This window comes from Nylanderia fulva, unplaced genomic scaffold (genome assembly GCF_048542155.1).
Source record: "Nylanderia fulva isolate GAGA-0341 unplaced genomic scaffold, ASM4854215v1 Scaffold273, whole genome shotgun sequence".
NCBI lineage: Eukaryota > Metazoa > Arthropoda > Insecta > Hymenoptera > Formicidae > Nylanderia > Nylanderia fulva.
This window is the reverse complement of record NW_028190340.1, coordinates 63,802-78,522: the sequence shown is the minus strand read 5'-3', so window position 1 is coordinate 78,522 and position 14,721 is coordinate 63,802. Positions and strand designations below refer to the sequence as shown.

The window sequence follows — 14,721 nt, the reverse complement described above, 5'->3', positions numbered from 1 at the left end:
GATAACATAGAACGGAGAAGAACTATCTCATAAAGATCGTCGATTATCACTAATTCGGGGTGGTGGATCGTAAGAATAATCTTCAGGGAGCGGTAAACCCTCGATGAAATAGATTATAGGGGGAGGATGAGGGGAAGAGGGCAAAGTGCAGAGTGGAAGATAAAGTTATTTTTGTGTATGAAGCCCGATAGGAGTGGAGGACGAGTTAAGTGAATCGAATTGAAGGAGTGAGAGGAATCCCGTGCCCTACTCGGCGTAATAAAATAAATTCTCTTTAGGGAAAAACGAGATTCCGGAAAAGTTGGACACAAAAGTAAAGAAAGAAATGTGTCAACGCAAAAGGGTTTTCCACATCCCGTAGGCCCCGCAGACGATCGACGCAAGGATGTTTTTCAGGTACTACATCCTTTCCCCAAAATGAACGCGCTATTCACCTTACGTACAATTCGAACTGAAAAGAAAGGTCTAATCCGGCGCGTTATTAAAAACAAAAAATTGCGGTAAAGAGATGAGGTCCGTGTAATAAATGTGAATAGATACGTATAGGATGAGGAAATGATGGTAAGAAGGAAAAAAATGAAAAAAGCATTATTAGGGGGGGGCCAACCAGCGGCGGTTGGAGCATGACTAGTGCTAGCGAATAGCGCCGATCAGTGAAGAGACGGAAGATAAGCTGATGAGAGAATGGTTAGCTCGCAAACACTACCCGATCAAGCTGATGAGCGCCTGGTTAGCGCACAGCTAAAGAGAGCGGAAGAGCGATACGTGGAGCCGGGCAAAAAGAAGTAGTGTAGAAAATGGGCGAGGGTGGGTGTCTGGATGTAGTGCGTAGCGGAAGTATGTGAAGGTCGGATCAGGCAGCGAGAGGGGAAGAGAGAAAATGTCGGATACGGAACCAGAATGGGTTAAAAAGGGGACGAGGGGGATGTGAAAGGGGGGCAGACTACAAAAAAGTGATAGGTAAAAATTTGGTGTTTCCACATTTCAGAGTGTATCACTCCAGAAAAATGAGTTGGCTGTAACGGTATATATGTGAAAACTAAATGGGCGAAACAAGAGTGTTCTGAAAAGCTAGTCAATTTATGAAGAAACAATATTGTGAGGAAAAATATAAAGGGGGGGAGGGAGATGGGGACAAAGGAGGGGGCGGAGGACGAGAGCAGAAAGCCGGAGCTAACGTTAGGGAAGTACGACTCCGGGGCAGGCCGAGGATGAAAAAGAAAATAGGAAAAACTACGGGTATGTTAAAAACTACGATTTATAAAAATATAATATAAAGTATAATATTTACATGAGTGAGGAACGATACTCTATATAGTTATAAACCCCCCAGTTGGACTTTTCAATAGGTTACACTTTTATATAATATTTGCATTTCTATGCAGTGGCGGAAAACGTACGCGTATCTTCGCCTTAAGAGAGAAGTGCGAAGAGGAAGCTAGTCATGTTCCGGTAAATAACCGTATGGAAGAGAATATCGATTTTTGATAAATCTTCGTTTTAATAAAAACAGTCTTGCATATTTGGGATTTCGTAACGCGTTATATATCGTGAAATGAGGTTCGACCGATGGCTTTAAAACGAAGATTTATCGCTGTCCCAGGAATCGCCTCCTTCAACGTGCGCGCGCGCGCCGCTTGGCTCTTCACCGTGACTGCGGTTTGCGGCTCTTTTCTTTTAAGTGAGCAATAATTTCGCTAAGACTATTAAAATTAAACCTAAACGCGAGTTTTCCAAATTCAAGGTATACCCTTTACTTTGCAAACTTCGGTGTGGTCCTTCGGTGTACGGACCACATATGCCGCTTTAAAATTTCGGAAACAACGGATACGAACGAAAGCAGGGAAATACCTTGTCCGGAGATAGCGAGTTCATCCGTCATGTCGCCTAAAAAATTACCAGTATTGCGGTTCGTATTCCTGCGGATCTCCAGCTGACTTACATAATACAGGAATCCGATTTCGTAGATAAAACACGCATTTCTAAGTTTCTAAATAATCGTACATTTTAGTTATCGCGCTTGCATGAACACGTCGTGGAAGCCGATTATTATAACTTAGTAAGAGGCGAAAGGTAGATGCCTCTTTATAGTAGTCGAAAGACGAAAAATATATCACCTCGGCGTTTACGGCAATATATCGGTATTTCATGCTGAGGGCTAGTGAGCAAAACTATTAATCGTTCTTGTGTGTTGACACGTACGGTATCGGGAAGTGTGCAACGTTGCCCAAATGTACCCAAAACAGAACTTCAAGCAGTTTTTATTAAGCCCCCGAGCCGTACTGTTTCCGTTCCCCCGGAGGCGAATTGGGGTTGGCAAGACTGGGCAAATGTTCTGCAAATGTTATGGTATCTTCTTTTTCAAGACAGAACCGAAACGATTCCTTGGGTGGACTACGTACGGCAGATACGCGGATTTTGAACGATCTGTAGCCACATTATCGGACACAAATCGAGCGGCATAATCAGGGTGTTGGGTTTTTAGCGTAAGCAGATGAGGGATCAGTGCAAGGGGTTATGACGGTGCCCGCCGAAGCGAGAGAGGGGGAAAAAATCAGAGGAGTAAAAAATGCGTGGAGGGAGGGGGGGAGAGAACATGGATAGGAGAAGAAGAGTGGTAAGGTAACGGAGACGAAGCAAGTAGGAGAAGGAGTCCACAACAAGGAGTCATGGGAAAAAGAGTAAACGAAGTCCCGATGGCTTTCACGAGACCGTGGGGACTGCCATCACAGCTTCCCAACTTAGGGTGCTCTCTTTAGCCATACACCCTTCGTCTATCCTCTGCCCCTAGACCATCTCTGTCTCCCTCCCCCTCACCCACCTTTCACCACTCCCCTCGGTTCTGTTAGTTCCACATTCGCTTTCTCAGTCCTACACCACTCCCTTACAGCTCGATCCATTACTACTCTTACTTCCCCGTGCATCATCATTCCATCTTCCTTCCCTTATCTCACCCTAGTGAATTGGGACGAGTAGCTGAGAGTTGTGTGATGTTTTGGGGATTTGATCTACTATTCGCATGCCACACCATTTTTACAATTTTTTAAAGCCACAAAAAGAAAAAGTTGCAACGCGACCCTTGACCCCTTCCACTTGTGGCAGATATCCCCCGACTGCGACTGGTTTTCGAATTCATCCGCGGATTGTGTCCGATAATGCTTCCGCTAACATGAGCGTAATCCCGCGAGTATGAGGAATACTTTACTTTTTATTTCGTAGTAAGGCCAATCCGTTATTTGAATCACAATGATAACATGCATCAATATCCGCTTTAACAGCCGCCGTGGGCTAAATTATGCTTGGAATCTTTTTGGGGTAAATTTGGTCAACGTGCAAACTTACCGAATACCGTAATTGTTCAAAACACAAGAACGATTAATGAGTTTGCTCACTAGCCCTCAGCATGAAATAACCGATATATTGCCTGTAAAACGACCGAGGTGATATATGTTTCGTTTCGACTACGAGAAGAGGCTATCGTACCTTCGCCTCTTACTAATGTTATAATAGCGGCTTACACGACGGCTCAAGCGCGATTAAAATTGTACGATTATTTAGAAAAATTAGGACAAGCGTGTTTTATATTACGAAACGGATTCCTGTATTTATGTAAGTCGCGGAGATCCGCAGGAATACGAACCGCATACGGGTAATTTTTTAGGCGACATGACGGATGAACTCGCTAGCTACGGACAAGGTAGTTACATTGAGTCGTTTCGTATCCGGTTGGTCCGAAATTTTACGCATATGTGGTCCGTACACCGAAGGACTCACACGCGAAGTTTGCAAAGTAAAGGGTATAACCTTGAATTTTGAAAACTCGCGTTTAGTTAATTTTAATAGTATTAGAGAATTATTGCTACGTAAAGAAAGAGAAGAAGAAGAAGAGGAACGGGAAGAGAGAGCGCGCGGAGAGCAGTTGAAGAGGCGATTCCTGGGACATCGATAAATCTTCGTTTTAAAGCCATTCGGCGAACCGCATTTCACGATATAATAACGCGTGACGAAACAAAAATATGCAAGGACTGTGTTATTAAAACGAAGATTTATCAAAAATCGATATTCTCTTCCATACGGTTATTTACCGAACAATGACATAGCTCCTCCTCTTCGCACTTCTATCTTTACGAAGATACGCGTACGTTTTCCGCCACTTGCATAGAAATGCAAATATTATATAAAAGTGTAAATATTGTAAAAGTAAAATGTATATATATATATATATTTCATAAAATATTATAAATATTATACTTTATATTATATTTTATAAATCGTAGTTTTTAAAATACCCGTAGTTTTAATTTTATTTTATAATAGGAAGGACAAGGAGTAGTTTAACTAAAGTTAGAAGATGTAGATATTAGTAATAAGAAAAAATACTTTGTAAATATAATACAAAAATTTATATTTTTAATAAAAATATTGTTTATTAATAAAATTTATATATTTTAATAAAAATATTGTTTTCCCATTTTAGTTTTAATAATTATCCTTTTAAGCAAAATCATTTTTATTTAGTAAAATATTAAATTTTTAACAAAATTTTTAATATAATTTTTTTTGTCTGAAAAACTTTAACACTAAAAATATTTAATTTTTAAAAAATTCTTGTTACGTACAATTTTTATATATTCAAATAGATTCATGCCGAACTCACATACGTCCGCTATCGCAAGACATACACACCAACGAGAACATTTGATAAAAGCTGATTGTGGGCAGCGCAACGTAAGCGCTCGTCAGCTGATCGGTAGCGGTGCGCTAACCAGGCGCTCATCAGCTGATCGGTAGTTGCGAGCTAACCAGGCGCTCATCAGCTGATCGGCGCTCGTCAGCTGATCGGGCTATTCGCTAGCACGAGCATGCGACCGCCGCGGGTTGGCCCCCCGAATAAGCTTTTTCCGTCGTAACTCATTTCATACTATGAGTAATATTAAAATTTAATTACACGGACGCTCTTTACGCTAATTTTTTGTTTTTAAGAACGCGCCGGATTAGACTTTCTTTCATTTACGAGATTGTACGTAAACGGTGAATATCGCGTTCATTTTGGGGAAATGGATGTACGCTGGAAACATCCTTGGACCGTCGATCGTCTGCGGGCCTACGGGATGTGGAAAAAACGATTTTCGTGAAAACATTTCTTCGTTATTTGTCCAACGTGTCCGATACTCGATTCGAGAGAATTTTATTTTATTACGCCGAGTGGCAAGATGCCTATCAACGCCTGCAATGCGATGAAAATGAAAGAGAAGAAAAGAGTAGCGTAAGAAAAAAGAACGTATATGCAAATAGCATTCCGATAAACTCGAAGAAAAATATAATCGAATTTCACGAGGGTTTACCCGCGCCCGGAAGATTATTCTTACGATCCACACACCCCGAAATTAGTGATAATCGACGATCTTATGAGAGAGTCGTCATCGTGCGATGTTATCGTAGATCTATTTACTAAAGGAAGCCATCATAAGAATCTCAGTGTTATTCTCATTTCGCAAAATCTTTTCCATCAGGGACGCGGACAACGCGACATATCTCTCAATGCGAATTACATAGTAGTTTTCAAAAATCCACGCGATCGCGCGCAAATTCGGCATTTAGCTCGTCAAGTATATCCGGACGATCCTAAGTTTATGGAAGAAGCGTACTACGACGCTACCTCGAAGCCTCACGGGTATTTATTGCTCGATTTAAAACAATCGACTCCAGATGAATATCGATTTCGGACGTGTATCTTTCCCAACGATAAGCTGCATTACGCGTACATTCCACGTAGATCGATCAAAAGAGGCGTATAAAAGACTCGTATTCACACACGACTTGTCACTCGTGCAATTACACTGCGATGGTAAAAAAAGAAAAAAAATCGCAACCGGCATCATCGTCGTCGAAGAATTCACCCGACGGCGCGGTAAAAATCGCTAGACGATCTATCGGCGAAAGAAACACGAATCTTTTGAAAACTTTATGTTATCTGAAAAAAAATCAAAGAACAGCGTTTTTACGTACCGTCGATAATAATCTCATAAAGTGTATTCAAGAGTGCGTTTTCAATACTCTTAAAGGTAACGTACCGCTTGCAAGTAGTGAAAAAAAACGCCTTGCTAGACATAAATCGATCCTACGGCGTATTGCTGCGAAAAAAGGTAATTTGAAAGTTAAGAGAAAACTATTGGTGCAACGCGGCGGATTCTTACCCTATCTTATTGCTCCTATACTCGGAGCTATATTATCCCGGATCATTGGAGATTAAAAAAGGGGCGCTATTCTATGTATATTTGTTGCGTCAAATGTGAAAAAGATAAAATATTTACAATTCAATAATGGAGAGAGCAAAAAAAATGGTTTTAATTTCGTCGGAAAATCTCGAAAGACTGCAGCGACAACCGGAAATTTCCTCTAACGCGCCGGCCGATAATTCATCGAATAAAATTACCGAGATATCAAATGTGGAAAATGATGCTAATAATACCGTACGGACCCCCGGGAACTCCTTTGTCACGGCTCGATGCAGAGATGTGGCGTATTCTGAATCTCACGCCTCAGGTCAGCGAGGACGAAAGATGGAAAATGTATAAAGAGGTACTTCAGCGTTATCTTCAATTTGTTCGTGCTGCGAGAAAACGATTACGCAAAGACGCGCACGCCGGTGATGGAGAACAGGACGAAGACACGAAAGAGCAAGAGGATGATAACCACGATGATGACGATGATTTTATGGAAACGCAAACTTTAATTACCAACGACGGTAACATTAGCGCCGTTAGTAGTAGTTTCGAGAAAAAACGCGCTTAATCAGCGGAAATGATACAAAAAATACTTAATAGTGTTCCGAAAAGTTATCGTAGTAAAGCACGCTTACTAATGAAGCATCTGCTCGATACTCCGTCATCTAAAATTAGCTGGAATAGACAAGGGCTCGTAACCATAGACGGTGACATTGTGGAGGGTTCGAATATCGCGGAACTTATAAACGATGCGGTACGCGAGAGAAAAACGGTAGAAGCATCCGGAAGAAATCAGTTTGCTCGATTACTACGTGACATAGGTACGTCACCGCGTCTCATAGGAAATCAAAAGTTATTAAAAGCAGGCGCGCGATCTCGCTATATTACTTCCGCGTTACCTCGCGGGTCCTCCACTCCGATCACACGTTCAAAATCGTACAGTCACAGGTTAGACGAAGCGAGTGAAACCGAAGAAGATACGCAATTCATATCCGCCGACGAGGACGGTGACGACGACGGTGACGACGATAGAACATTAGCACATAGCGTAGTTTCTCCGTCAAAGAGAAGAAGAGGTTTACTCGATTGGATAAATCTCAATTAATGGAATTCGAAAAATTGTATTACGACCCCTCGCATTATGCAGGCTACTCTGCGGTGGACAATTTATCGCGAGCCGTTAAACCGAATTTTACGCGTAACAAAGTCGTCGAGTGGCTTAAATCGCAGGATGCATACACGCTGCATCGTCCGGTACGACGAAAATTTCCTCGTTTACATTATAACGTAACAAATATCGATGATTTATGGGAAGCCGATTTGATCGATCTTCGTAATCTCAAGAGCTATAATGACGGTTATTCTTATCTACTAACGGTTATCGATGTGCTTAGTAAATTTGTTTGGGTAGAACCTTTACGTGACAAAACAGCCAACTGTGTAATAAAGGCCTTTCAACAAATATTTTCCAGAAACGAGGGTCGACTACCTGTATACTTACAGACCGACAAAGGCAAAGAATTTATCGCCCGCCCTGTACAAAATTTCTTAAAAGAAAAAGACATCCGTTTTCGTGTAACGCGCAATCCCGTTATTAAAGCGTCTATAGTGGAACGATTTAATAGAACACTCAAAGAGCGGATGTGGCGTTATTTTACGCATAAAAATACACGTCGTTACTTTGATGTTTTACAAGATATTGTTCACGCTTACAATCATACCCGTCATTCCACCATCAAAATGCAACCCGCTGTCGTTACGCGAGAAAATGCTCGTACCGCGTGTGAAAATATGAAACGACGATGGGATAACGATAAAGAAAAGAAAAAGAAGCGTGGGCGTAAACAAAAGGCTAAATATCGCGTGGACGATCTCGTACGCGTCAGTAGAGCAAAAGTAATCTTCGAGAAAGGATACGAAGCGAAGTGGAGCGAGGAGATATTTCGAATTCATCGAGTTCTCGAATGGAGAAAACCCCGCGTATATGAATTAAGCGATTTATCGGGTGAAGTTATAGACGGAATTTTTTACGAACAAGAATTAGCACCGGTTATTAAAGACTTACGCGACGAGGAATTTATCGTCGATCGTGTGATAAAAAGCAGGGGACGCGGTAGCAATAAACAATTATTAGTTAGCTGGCAAGGTTATCCTTCTAAATTTAACTCCTGGATACCCGCTTCGAATTTAACTATTCTTCGAAATGAGGGCGGATCAATTTCTTCTGGTTCTTCCAAGCAATAGCAGCATGCGCTATTTCCCCGACAATAAAACCTCGTCGTTCATTACGGAATTACCTCAATCGCTGCACTTACACGGTGACTGGGAAGTCGCGTTGAGCGAAATCCAATTCCCTAATACCTTTTTTCATGTAAGGCGCGGAGAAAATATACTCAGTTTCGTCGATATCGACTCTCAAGTTAAAGAGAAAAATAAAAAAGATGAGGTGTTAACTTCGAAGGAAGCCTCAATACCGTGCGGCATTTATAATAACATGGAAGAGCTCGTCTCCATGATTAATTCGTCATGCAAAGAAGTCGGTTCCCATTTTCGTTTGAAGCAAGAAAGATTTACAGGCGGTAGTATTTTGTTCCCCCTCGCGTGTCCTCCTGGTTGCAATCTGATTCATTATATGCATTTTTCCGATAGACTTTTGCAAATGATCGGTTTAGCTGATTTTCTTTATAACGCTCCTAAGGGGGAAAGTATCTATTGTTCTATGCTCACGACATCTAAGCTTAATTCCAAAGAAAAGTCTACTTCAATTTTTCTTAAACTCGGTTTTCTTGACGAAAATGGAGTACGTGACGAGGGATTCTATGGTTACGAAGCGTGTAGTTTGGCGCGGGGTATTCCCGATAAACTGTTCGTTTATTGTGATATTTGCGAACCTTACATAACAGGAGATGTGCAAACTCCTCTTCTCCGAATAGTGCCTGTCACAGGGGGTGGGCGCGATTACGAATATGGAACGAATCAGGTAAAACATTTCTCACCTCTGCATTATATCCCGCTGCGCCTAACAAATTTCCGACGGATTGAAATCGATATAAAAGACGATACTGGAAACAAAATACCATTTGAATCCGGCACGTTAACGGTGACTTTACATTTCAAACGTATCGATTAGATTTTTAAAAATACTCTGTAAAGATTTTTTTGATAAGAAAGAAGGGATTTGTTCATTAATATGGATTATTATTCGGAGTATTATAACGAATTACAAAACGGTGGAACTCGCGGTGGCGGAATTCCACGAGTTTTTGTCGGTTCACCCTATCAACGAGGTCATGGAATAGGTAGTTTTCTCGGAGGAATGTTCAGACGTGTATTGCCTTATTTAACTAGAGGTCTAGGGGCAGTGGGTAAAGAAGCTTTGCGGGCCGGGGTTAATATAATCGAGGATGTTGAAAATAAAATGCCGTTAAAGGTAGCTGTCAAACATCGTTTTGAACAATCGCGTGACAATCTTAAGAGAAAAGCTAGGGAAAAAATAAGTAGTCTAATGAAGGGTACGGGATATAAATCAGATGAAAAAATTCATGTAGCGCAGTTTCCTTTCGGCAGGCCTAAGACTCACGTCGCTAAATCCTCGGTAACCGTGTCGCGTAAACGGCGTAAGACAAATAAGAAAAAAAGTTTATCGAAAATCAAGTCTCGTGGGAAAAAAAGAACAAATACAAAGAAAACTAAAAATAATACGAGGAAAAATCGCTCGACTGTAAAAAGGCTCAAATCGTCCGCGAAACGGCGTAAAGCTAGTAGCGGTAAAAAGCGCACAGTATACGATATATTTTCATAATCACCATTATTTCTAAATACGCTTGTCCGTGACAATAACGCTGGTAGAGCGGGCGACGATAGAAAAGAATGTCATTTCTTCACACACACTCGAGCGAGTGTTTAAAGAGCGAGCTCGATCTCTTCTCTTTACCGCCCACGCAAACTAGCATCGAAAGTTCGCAATGGATTCATTACAAACCCGTGACCTCGCTTTCGGACGACTCCCCGCTAGAATTCGTCATCCCGGGTCACGGAGAAGAATATTTAGATCTCACACACACGTTACTAAGTCTTCGGGTACGCGTAGAAACCGAGCCGCTACCCGGTCTCGCCGCCGGATCAGGCGTCAACGTGGGCCCCGTAAATCATTTTCTTCATTCCATCTTCAATCAAATCGACGTGTATTTCAATCAAAAGCTCGTGTCGCCTCCAAACAACGCTTATGCGTACCGCGCGTACATCGAAGCATTGTTAAATTATTCATCGCCCGCAAAAACTTCCCATCTAACCTCGTGCTTATGGGATGCGGATACACCCGGACACATGGACGATACGGCAGGAGCGGAAGGCAATACCGCTATAGCGAGACGAGCTCGTTACATACGCGGAGGGCGCGCGCTAGATCTTATAGGTCACCTCCATTGCGACGTTTTCAATCAGGATAAATTCTTAATTAATGGCGTCGAGGTGCGGTTGAGACTCGTGCGTTCGAAAGATACGTTTTGTTTTATAGAAACTAATTGCACGTCGAAAATTCGTATACTCGATGCAAGTCTAATGGTGAGAAGAGCGAAAATAAGCTCCGGAGTATTACTAGCGCATGCTAGAATGCTGAGCAAAGTTACCGCCAAGTATCCGCTTACGAGAGTTGAAATTAAAACATTCACGATTCACAGCGGGGTTGTGGGTGAATCGTTAGATAATGTAATACTGGGACAATTGCCGAAACGAATAATAGTAGGTTTCGTCGATAATAAAGCGTTTAACGGTGACAGAAAATTGAATCCGTTTAATTTCCAAAATTACGGAATAAATTTCTTCTCGCTATACGTCGACGGTACACAAATACCCAGTAGACCGTTACAACCGGTTTTCTCGTCTCGCGAACCGCTTTACATCGAAGCTTATCATACGCTCTTCTCAGGGACGGGTATCCATTTTTTGAACGAGGGAAATTCTATAAGTAGAGATGATTATTCTCGGGGATATACGTTATTCGCTTTTGATCTTACACCCGATCTATCCGCTAATTGCGCCGGTCATTGGAATCTCGTGAAACACGGAAGTCTACGGTTAGAAGGGAGATTCGAGAAGGCGCTCACCGAAACAATTAATTGTATCGTTTACGCCGAATTCGATAATGTCATAGAAATCGATGCATCGCGTCAAGTTATCGTCGATTTTTCCGGTTAGCTTTTAACACTCGTTCACCAACATGTATTCTTACACCGTAATGTAATACGCGATTAGAAAATTTTCCCCCTCCTCTTCCTTTGGAAATTTCGATGACACTTTTCACGGAGTGGAAACTATGTAACGCGCTAGAATAAATTCAGTTTTGTACGAGACACAACCAAACGCGCACGTTTCGCTAAGAGCTTGTACCTCATCAACGAAAATCTCACAATATGGACATAGTCGTCGACATACAAGGTTTCCGCGATGAAGCCAATAAATTTATCGCGAAGGAAGTCGCCGTTGTCGCGATCGATACTCCGATTGTCGAGCACTGGATTATGATGCCACCATACGCGTTTGGAAAATTACCCGCAAAAGCAAGACGAGAAAACAATTGGCTCTCACGAAATTATCACGGCATCGAGTGGTTCGACGGCTCAGTTAATCCGAAATATTTTACCTCGTATCTCCGCGAAATTGCAAGACACGCGCGCTGCATTTACGTCAGAGGTAACGAAAAAGCAAACTACTTGAGGAATTTACTTTCCAGAGATATAAATAATTTGGAGGGTACCTCACCAGCATTTAAAAATCTACCGGATGAGGAGGATATCGTACAATATTGCGGTCATCACGGGATTCGAAAATTTGGAACCTTTCATTGCGCGTTATACAATGCTTATAAATTAAAATGCTGGCTAAGTGCGCAAAATAATTGCGAGAACGTTTCGACCTCTACTGAAGCTACTTGTAGTTCTGACGAAAGTTGGGAAATTACTTTCGACGATAGCGACGATAAATACGAAACCGCCGTTTCTTGCGATGTAAATGAGAATATAACTAAAATACAAATAGAGGAAAAAAATCAGCAAAGCAACGAACAGCAGATTGAAAAAGAAGAAGAAGAGAGATTTGTGATTTCTGAATCGTCATCGACGTTGACGGACAAGAACGAAACAATTTCCATCTCGACGCAAACTGACATTGAAAACCTCTCAAAACAACTCAAGATAGAAGAAGACGCATTATCGAAAGAGGTAAAAACCGGTATTGTTCAAATAATACCGTACACTCGTTCGTATTCGGGACAAAAAAAAATGAACTCTCGCGAAATTCTACAAGCATTGCATCATCTCGATGCCAGACATGTTGGAGTCTATGCAGCCGACAGAGTTCCGAGGGTGTGGACGAGGTCGACGGCTATCGTCGCTAACACCGACAATCACGATCGACCTGGAGAACATTGGATCGCCTTCTACCTCGATGAACACGGTACAGCCACTTATTTCGACAGCTACGGATTGCCCCCCTTGTATCCAGGATTTCTCATCCGACTTCGACGAAACTCCATCATCCATCGTTGGAATATTCAACAATTACAAGGAATTTTTTCTAAGACTTGCGGACAATACTGCTGTGTATTTTTATATTATATGTGCAGCGGTTATAATCTTAATCAGTTTCTCGCTCTTTTTTCCGAAGATTGTGAATATAACGATCGTTTAATCATACACTTATTTCGTAAAATTTTTACTCACAAAAAATAAGCGAATTATAACAATATATAATATGAATTTTAGTATGAATAAATAAATTTTGTTCTGTAAAAATATTTTAAATATAATCCATATTTGTACTTTTAAAACTATTGTTCAATTTTCTTTCACTTCCTCTTTCCAGAAATTTCCTCCACATGCATGTTCCTGTTTACCTTCATTAAGCAGCGAGTTATTTTAAAATAAAATTTTATCTGACATCTTTCTAATCTACGACGATGTATTATTATTTTTTATCGTGACGCGAGTCGGAATGCTCGCCTGTACAAATATTTGCGTGTTCTTTTTTATTACCCTACGCCATTGTCAGCTACTACCTGCCACCGGTCGACCGCACGACGCTTTTCTTGGCCAAAATGTTTTTACCCCACCCCGTCTAATATCGACCATTTGATTCGACGAGCTATCCTTGCCATACGTATACCCGAACTGTTTTTACCCCACCCCCGTCCAATATCGACCATTTGATTCGACGAGCTATCCTTGCCATACGTATACCCGAACCCCCATGCCGTACTCTACGCAACTTTAGCTTAAATACCACATCTAATCCTTAGACTAGTAAGATCTCGTTAAGCTCAACATACTAGGACCCTGCTCGGAAACACGGAGGTCCCGGGTTCAAATCCAGAGAAAATCAGAAAAAATAAAAAATAAAAATTCTCATCCCCACCTTTCGGGGCCAGTCGCCATTTTTTTTTCCCCCAACACCCTTTCCCCCTAACACCCACACTCGGAAAAGCCAGACGCCGGTGGTGGGGGAAAGATAAGATAAGACCCGGCGCCAGACGGGTCGGTGGTGGGGGTTTGTTTTGACGGGCCATACCTGCCATTATACTACTCACCTTTAAAATCATCATTGGAAATAATCCGCATTAACATAATTTATTATATAAATTTAACGTATAAGACGGGCAACAAGAGCCAAATCGCGGATGACAATGCGTTATCCTAACGAAACTAAAATAATTTTCCGTTAGAATTAAATACCGGTGCACAAGGCACCAAATTTTACTTGGACACGGCCAAGATTTTAAAATATGAAATAATCTCATATTTGAGATTTAATTTCAATACCCCCTTTAACCCCCCCACGGAAAATAAATAAATGAATGCAAGAGAAAAATATAGATCCGAAAATCGCTGAATCGGGAATCGAACCCGAGACCTTTCGCTTGCCGGGCGACTGCTCTTCCAGCTGAGCTATTCAGATCCTTTCGATTCTATACTTTTCTCTGTTATATATATTAATGTTGGTAAACAAACGCATTTTTAAGCCAGCGTGTATCAATATAAGAGTTTTAACAAGGCTCTGTAATATAAATATCTCTGTAATATAATAATTTATTATGTTAAGTTTTATACTATGGATTTTTCTGTGGCAGGTATGTATTATATTTTGTTTTCGTTAATAATAATAAAACTCAATTTTTTAGTTTTTTTATATTTTTTAAGTGATTTTGTTATTCTTCTGAGTATTATTGGATAGCACTTTTTACATATTAAAAAAGTTCAAAGATTCTAGCTTTTTTACAAAAAAAATTAGCTGCGAATTTTTACGAACAATATTTAGGCAATATCTTACAAATTTCTTTTTTATTATTAGGGTCATCCGGTATGAGAGTAATGTCTAGAAAACAGTTATATGATATTATGCAAAACCAAAAAGGAAAAGATAGAAAAAAGTTAGATTATCTAGAAGATTATATATTTAGCAGATATTTCTATTCTGATAGTAAAATAAAAAAATTGAAGCT

At 40.9% G+C, this 14,721-nt stretch overlaps 3 protein-coding genes across 3 annotated transcripts; all 3 read left to right on the top strand.

Annotated features, from left to right (window-relative positions):
- Positions 1 to 6,801: 6,801 nt before the first annotated feature.
- On the top strand, positions 6,802 to 9,708 carry LOC146722779 (uncharacterized). The gene has a single exon (XM_085483873.1). It carries the CDS (start codon positions 8,431 to 8,433, stop codon positions 9,355 to 9,357), a length of 927 nt encoding a protein of 308 aa, XP_085339999.1. The 5' UTR covers positions 6,802 to 8,430; the 3' UTR covers positions 9,358 to 9,708.
- A 389-nt stretch (positions 9,709 to 10,097) lies between these two features.
- Positions 10,098 to 11,423, top strand: LOC146722778 (uncharacterized protein F54H12.2-like). The gene has a single exon (XM_085483871.1). It carries the CDS (start codon positions 10,098 to 10,100, stop codon positions 11,421 to 11,423), a length of 1,326 nt encoding a protein of 441 aa, XP_085339997.1.
- A 41-nt stretch (positions 11,424 to 11,464) lies between these two features.
- Positions 11,465 to 12,988, top strand: LOC146722777 (uncharacterized). Its single transcript, XM_085483872.1, has one exon. The coding sequence runs from the start codon at positions 11,639 to 11,641 to the stop codon at positions 12,953 to 12,955; it is 1,317 nt and encodes a 438-aa protein (XP_085339998.1). The 5' UTR covers positions 11,465 to 11,638; the 3' UTR covers positions 12,956 to 12,988.
- Positions 12,989 to 14,721: the final 1,733 nt, after the last annotated feature.